We start from the raw sequence: 7,937 nt of genomic DNA, 5'->3' as shown, positions 1-7,937 counted from the left end.
TGTGGCCCTTAGATGAAAACGGATGGTTCAGGTTACACCCTTCCTCTTCTCCTCCCAAAGCTCTCTCACGTGTCTTTCCTTCCTCTCTGCTTCCACCCTTCAGCAACCGCTCTCTCACATGCCTTCCCTTACTTTTCTCCTCCGTTCCGGCCTTCCTCTTCTCCTTTGCTTCCACACATTTGTTTCAAAACTTTTCCCCTCCAATTTTTAACTTGACTCTCCTTCACGCCCACTATCTGCCACTCAACCGTGCACATCTCTTTCTCTCACTTTGTCTCTCTCAAAGACACCTCCAATTTTTCACCACTCTCTCTGCCTCTTCGAAACCCCCAAAATCCCCTCCTCTCCCGCTGCCCAGTTCCAAATATTAACCCAGTTTAACTTTCTATCCCAACAATCTCTGTTCCTATTGATTTGAAATGTCCAAACCCACCAGCGGCAGCAAGATTGTTCAAAAAATTACTACCCACTTCAATTTCTTGCGCATTGGTTTTTAGGATTGGAGTAGTATTCCTTTTCTTATGGAGATGTAATAGTAATTACTATTTGGAAAATGGGTCGAGATGGGATTTTAGTTCCTCTGGAGATGAAGAAGAAAACAGGGGTTGCAACAAGTTGGATTTTGCTCGACCGCAACGGTCAGGAAACCATATTGGATGTTGACAAGTACGCTGTTATGCGCCGTGTTCATATTCATGCTAGAGATCTTCGAATCCTCGATCCCCTGTTATTAGGCAGAGAAAAAGTGATTGTTCTCAATTTGGAGGTTGGTTTAGCATTCATGGCGACGACTCTTTCTTGTTTCAGAATGGTGGTTGGTTGGGCTGGATTTGGGATTGTCGAACAGTGGGCTGGAATGGTGGTGGCTTGCATGCGAGCGGGAGGGGTGGAAGCAGAGGAGAAGAGGAAGGGAAGGCATGTGAGAAAGCGGTTGGTGGAAGGGTGGAAGCAGAGGAGAAGAGGAACGGAAGGCACGTGAGAGAGCTTTGGGAGTAGAAGAGGAAGGGTGTAATCTGAACCATCCATTTTCTTTTAAAAGCCACACTTTTTTTCACATTTTTGAACCGGATGTTGTAGCACCAGGTCAATCTTGATAATAACATGGCCCTATTTTTTCACATCTGTTGAGGATTTTTTATTTATTTATCCATTACTCCTTATTTTAGAAAATCAATTCTTAAAAAAGATCTTCAATACATTTTTTATTTGACTTTTAAAAGTTAGTATGGCTCTTCAAGAAAGCCAAAATCATTTTCTATTTGTATTTTATATAATTTTTTATTTGGTGCTGTACAAATTATAATACTACTAACACAATTTTTAATTTATAGACAAAAACATATTTATTTTTTTTATTTCATGATATATAATAATTAATGCTTATAAAAAATATCAAAATAAAAAGTACGGTGAAGAGTTTTATTAGATCATCTGTTACAATTTTACTTTTTTTAAAAAAAAAATGCTCTATAATTTAAAAAATATATTCTTTAAATTAAATAGATCATAAGGGCTGGCCTAAATAGTTGGACATAATCCTTTTTATTATATAAATAAAAGAATAAATATCCTTGCATTATAAAAATATTACATATTCTGCCCAAGTGGTAATTTTGTAATAAAAAAAATACCACAGCAAAATTTTTCTGCCAAACTACTCATTTTATTTATTTATTTATTTATTTTTATCAGACAACCACTTAAATAATTTAACCAAAATTGATTAAAAAATGACATGATCAATTTCTTAATAAAAACTATAAACTAGTTTATAGTTTGATTGGCAGTATAAATAAAATTAAAAAAAAAATTGTCTACAACATTATATTATCCAACTATTTTGAGAAAAATATTTAGTATGAATTAAAAAAATTATAAAACTAAAACAATTGATGAAAATTAATGAAATGTAAAACATTTATCTAATATATATTTTTTTTGTTGGAATTGTTTTATTTTTACAATTTTTATAAAAATCATATCAAGTTGTATTTAACTTTTTAATTTCAAAAAATATTTGATTTTTTTAAGGGTAATATGGTTATTTCAAAATTTTATTAATAAAAACTTTAAAGTGGTTCTAACCACATTACAATATTTATTTACCAAAAAACCACATTACAATATTTGCTATTCTACATGCATACACACTTATAATCTTCTTTTTTTCTTTTTTTTCTTTTTTTTCTTTTTGAATGCATACCCACATAATCTTATTTTGTTTTATGCACTAATAGATTATATTAATTTATATAATTTAGGGATTCAATGTAAGGCTAAGAATTATTGCTAATTAGTAGCTGACAGTTCTAGGGTTTAATTGATGTAATTTACGCTTTCATTATTATTATTATTATTATTATTATTTTGAAAAGAGAAATTACAATATATTCTAACATAAAAGATTTAGGTTATGAATGTAATTTACCACTGGACTAAAAGTCTATGAATACAATTTACCCTTGTTAATTATATATATATATATATATATAATTGTTCTCTTGTCTTTAGGAATTTCCGAATGAGAAAAATAATCATACATATATATGGGAGTGGTTATTATATTTATTATTATTATTGTTGTTGTTATTATTATTATTTTAGAGTATGGTTATCATGTATATTATGTTATTTCTTCAATTAAAGTTATACAAAATTCTACGGTAATGCGAGTAAGTGACCATATCCTAATATGTAATCTAAACAATCCTTTAAATTAACAAAGCCATTTCTTTGATTGAGATATATACTTAATTAATTTAGTTTGAAAACCACACTATTTAATTTATGGTGGTGTGGTCTATCCTTGTTTAAGCAATCAATTAATTGGTCTATCCTTGATTAAGCAATCAATTAATTAATAAGTTGTGGCTTAATACCACATCCATTTTTTCTCTGATGAAGCAAGTCATTCAACAGCATCCTAAAAATTTCAACGTCAACAAAATTGTACTTTACCAAATTTTAGATATAACGTCTTTCATCTAAAAAATTTTTCTTTTTCTTTTTTTTTTTTTTTTTTCATCGGTCATATTGGTGAAGATTCTATTTTATTTCATTTTTTTTAACATATAATGTTGTCTATTCACCAATATATATATATATATATATATATATATAGACATATAATTTTGTGACAGTAATCACCAGGCGAAGTCTGCCATCATATATAGTGGGTGACATGCATCTTTCCAAATTCTTCATTTATGTCCCATCAATATTGACTAAAAAATAATTTTTAAATTATTAAAATTAATATTTATTTAGTTAATAATTATAATTTTTAATTAGAATTCTAATATTAAATTATTAATTGAGCTGTTTTTTACAGCATTTAAGGTATCAGCACATTTTCAGTAGGGCATATTTGTATATATAACTTCTAGACTTTTTATTTCTATTGCTGCATTTTAAATATGGGTTAGGTCCCAAATTTAGCAGAGAAACAGTACACGCTACTCTTTTTTTTTTTTTTTGGGTTCTTTTTTATTTGAAAAGAAATAATTAGTTAAAAACGCGGATTTTCCACTTATTATTAGCAATACAAACGTATAGAACCCAAAATTGCCCGGTTGAAAGAGAAGTCAATTTCCTCATCCATTCTACACGTTTAAAAATGAAATAAAAAATAATAATAAAAATACAAGTACTTTTTTCCATATCTTTTTCAAGGTCTTTGTCATAAAATTTTTCTATATATATCATATAGAATTCCTTACTCTTATCTCCTTCTAAATCTCACCGCAACCTTTAAACCCAAACAGCAACCTGGCCATTTATTTCATCATATCTAGCAAGCTAGGCCCTCCATTAACCAACCCCTTCTTCCTCTGTTGCGATGGCCACTCAAGCTCTTCAATTTTCAGAATTCAACACAGCGGCGTGCAGAGAAGTCGGAGTCGGTGGGCCGATCGGCGTTCAGTTCGACCTCGATGAGGTCCTGAACATGTCGGCTGTCGACGACGTTGTCGTCATCGCCGGAGAATTATCGGAATCAAATAGATGTTCTGTGGAGATGGCCAACATGCCGACGGTAATAACGACGGAGCATGATGGATGTACGGTGTGCATGGAAGGCTTCCAGTCCTCCGAAGGCGGCAAACAAGTGCCATGCTGCGGTCATGTTTTTCATGCCGCTTGCATCTCCACCTGGCTTTCCCTCTCTAACTCCTGTCCACTCTGCCGCTTCAAATACTAAATTAATTCCTTTTCTTTTCTTTTCTTTTTTTCATTTTTTAATCTGATTAATTAATTGTATTTATTTTTTTTGAGCTCCATATATGAAATATATTGTTTTTTTAAATTAATTTTATAGAATTTATGTATTGTTTTTCTTTCTTTATAGAGTCATTAATATTATATGAGCTTCAAAGGTTTAACCCCACGAGCATATTCTAACTTTTTGCCATTAATTATATTGTTACTTTCCTTTTTCTATTTTCCTTTTAATTTCTGTTTTTAAAACAAAAGAAAATGATAGGAGAGGACTTCAATACTATGAATAGCATACTGGCAAAAGCATATTGTCAAAAGTACTCTTTTATATTGGTTAATCGAGTCATTGTTTGATGTCCATTCTTACCAATACAATTATATGATACACGTCTAGCTTAAGAGCCGTTCGCCAAAAATTAATATTTAGGTGAATTGCATTTTAGTATTTTGTAATTTGAGAAATTTACACTTTAATCTTTCCAAGTTAATCTTTGTGTAAGTTTCAATTTGTTTTGTTTTGTTCCAATTATTTTTTTGGCAAAAGACAATTAATGGTTTGAATTTTTTTTAAAAAATAAATAGAGGTCCAAACTGCAGCAAATTAAAACTAAAGGGCCTAAAATTTATCTTAGTTAAAAAAAAAAAAATCTATTGGATCAAAATTTAACAAATTAAAATTTGGAGATCAAAATTGAAACTTTTTAAATTTAAATGCGGAAATTGCAATTTTTACAAACTATAGGTACTGAAATTTAATTAAGCTAACTTAATATTTATATTTAGGAGTCAGCTATAGATTCTTATCACCCCATCTGTGACCATAGATGGTGACATTAGATTAGAACGGTGAATGAGTTTCTTGCCATGATTTGACAAATTTGTTCTCCATCTTAGCACTTTTTTTTTTTTTGGATGAAATTCTCCATCTTGGCATTAGTTATTGCGTAAAGCGATGAGACTCATTAGTTAACGCTGAATAAATAGATGAAAATCTTTATCACTCCAATAGGTACTCCCAACTCCTAAGCGCTTGAGTGATCTATACAACTCATAAGCACTAGACACTTGAAAGATTTATATATACTCATGAGTATGAAGTATTCTTACATGTAATCAATACATATATATCAACATAGCCATGCAATCTTTTATAATTTTCAATTATCATGTGAAAATGTAAACCAAATAATCTATTTATCATCAAAATAAAATAGACAGATTCTAAAAAATAATTAGTAAGTGTTCGATTATGAATGCTTGTAAATTGTGTAACAACATCATATATATATTGATTATATAAAAAAGTTTTTAACTTATGAGTTGGGACGTAGGATTTTCCATAAGTAAATAATATATAGTACTATAAGAAATTAGGTTTGTACTGGAAAAATAATGTGGTACACACATCAATTAGATGTCATGTTTTAAAACTCTACATATCATATACCTAATGTCCAATTGAGCAACATGACCCTTTTCTATAATGATCCATCCAAAGAAAACATTTAAATTTGAAATTTATGACATTTTAACCAAGTTTGATAAAATTGGATTTTTAAATGAGATCAAGTTTGATTTTTTTTTTAAATGAATTTTTACTTTGAATTACATAAGACTCATCCATATAAGTTAGTTTAGTAAACTGGCAGCACATTTAATTTCAAATTATGGTTAAAAAATTATGATTTTGAAAAGTTTTTAAATATTAGTATTATATCAAGTATCCAAACTTGTTTTGATTTTTTTATTTATTAGTGATACAAGAATTATAAATACATGCAGAACCATGCATTTATTAAACAATTTAGAAAATCAAAAAGTCCTTAAAAACCCTTGTAGATCCCGTGAAATCCAACCCGAGCTATTTCCACCCCAACCGGGTCATGCCTATTTGATGTATTTTTTGGCCACCACTATTTACACACATTAGCCAACATCGTTATCCATCTCATGGTGACCTTGGTTGCCAAGTTTCAGGCCAACGAAAGACGGTACTGCTGTTTGGCTAATCATCAAAGAATCCAACTTTTCTGGCCATTCCTATCCATGCCAATAAGACATAATCATTAATAATTTGAATTGTTTTAGGAAATAAGAAGTCTTACTTGTCATCATTAATAATAATATTAGGACATTTAATTTTATTATTTTTATATTAAAATTTTAAAAGTAAATATTTAATAGTAACAATTTAAATTGTCATATGATATATAAGTCTTATCAATTATCATTGACAACAAATAATATTTTTAAAAAATAATTGATATGGTTGACATTTCTTTGAAATCTATGACTTTTTTTTAGGCTTTGGATTGCAAATATTCTCTAAAGAATACAAAATACAAAATAATTTTTGTTACATATATCTAAATTTAAAAGAACATTTACATGGATAAATTTCAAATATTCTTAAACTAAGACATTAAAACTATAAATTAAAATATTTTTATTATGATATTTTTGAAAAAATAAATTACTTATTTTTTGAATTATTGCGTGTTGATAAATCATAAACCGTTTCATTCGGAATTCATATTTTTTTTTAAAAATTTAATAGCTAGTATTTATAAATTAGTTATAACAATATTTGATTTAAGAATAAACTTGATTGTATTACTGTTTAGTACTTTTTCTTAAAAAGATTATTTAAGGTTATTGAAATTTATGAGAATTGTTTCTTTTTAAATAAAATTATTGGATTAATTATAAACATTATATATATATATATATATATATAAATATTATGTAGTATAAAATGGTTAAATAAACTTGATATATTGCGGTCTATTGGGCAAAGTTTTCTAAAATAATTTTTATAAATCAATTATATAAAATAAAAATGATGAATATGATTTCATATTTTTGGAATTTTAAAACATGTCAAATGATATATTTAAAAATATTGTACGAGAATAAAAATAATAAAATCAAATATAATAAATGTAAAATATGATATATATTTGTATAAGAAAATGTTAAATATTACCTATATTTTTTCAAAATTCTATATTTCAAAATGACGTTGGCAAACATCTCATTTAGATATTTTTTAACAATAAAATAAAATAAAAGGCCACTATCTCATCGATGTTTGTCTTAGAAACCGCATTTCTAAAAACATTTATCGTGGAAAATTATGTACGACTTTCCGTGCTAAACTAATAATCTCATTTCAATCAGCTTCAAAGTCTGAAAAACTGCTGCAAATTAATTATCCAAAGCTGCTAACTCATTTGCATCGCTACTGTGACAAAGACCCAATGGAAAGATGCTGAGTTCTCTCTCTTTTTTTTTTTTTTTTTTTTTTTTTGTTTGCTTGCTAAAGAGTTCTCTCTCTTCTTTTTTGTCTTGATACCTGTAAAGAAATAAATATAAAGTTGTAAAATAGTAAACAAAAATACAAGTTTTACTTTTGAACCAAAAAAAAAAAAAAATGAAGACTCTAGGCCTACAAAAGGTTAAAGAAAAAACAAAAGATCGTTCCATGAAATATTATTATTTGAATGTTTTTAATTTTATTTTAGGTTTTTATAATAAAAATATGAAATATTAAAAAATAATTTTTTTTTTTTTGGATTACCAATTAAAAATTGGTTTGGATTTAGTTCTGGGATTGATTCTTTAGAATAACTTCCATTTTTAAGAAGTAATTTAAAAAAAAAAAATCATTTAATTAGTGACTATTTAGATAATTTTTCAAAAACAAAACCATTGAAAACTGA

At 27.9% G+C, this 7,937-nt stretch overlaps 1 protein-coding gene across 1 annotated transcript; it reads left to right on the top strand.

Annotated features, from left to right (window-relative positions):
* Positions 1-3,720: 3,720 nt before the first annotated feature.
* On the top strand, positions 3,721-4,359 carry LOC107432836 (NEP1-interacting protein 2). The gene has a single exon (XM_016044039.3). The coding sequence runs from the start codon at positions 3,839-3,841 to the stop codon at positions 4,196-4,198; it is 360 nt and encodes a 119-aa protein (XP_015899525.3). The 5' UTR covers positions 3,721-3,838; the 3' UTR covers positions 4,199-4,359.
* The last annotated feature ends 3,578 nt before the right edge of the window (positions 4,360-7,937 follow it).

The sequence above is a fragment of the Ziziphus jujuba genome, chromosome 11 (assembly GCF_031755915.1).
Source record: "Ziziphus jujuba cultivar Dongzao chromosome 11, ASM3175591v1".
NCBI classification, from domain to species: domain Eukaryota; kingdom Viridiplantae; phylum Streptophyta; class Magnoliopsida; order Rosales; family Rhamnaceae; genus Ziziphus; species Ziziphus jujuba.
Note: the sequence above shows the minus strand (reverse complement) of the source record. Positions and strands in the feature narration are given on the sequence as shown.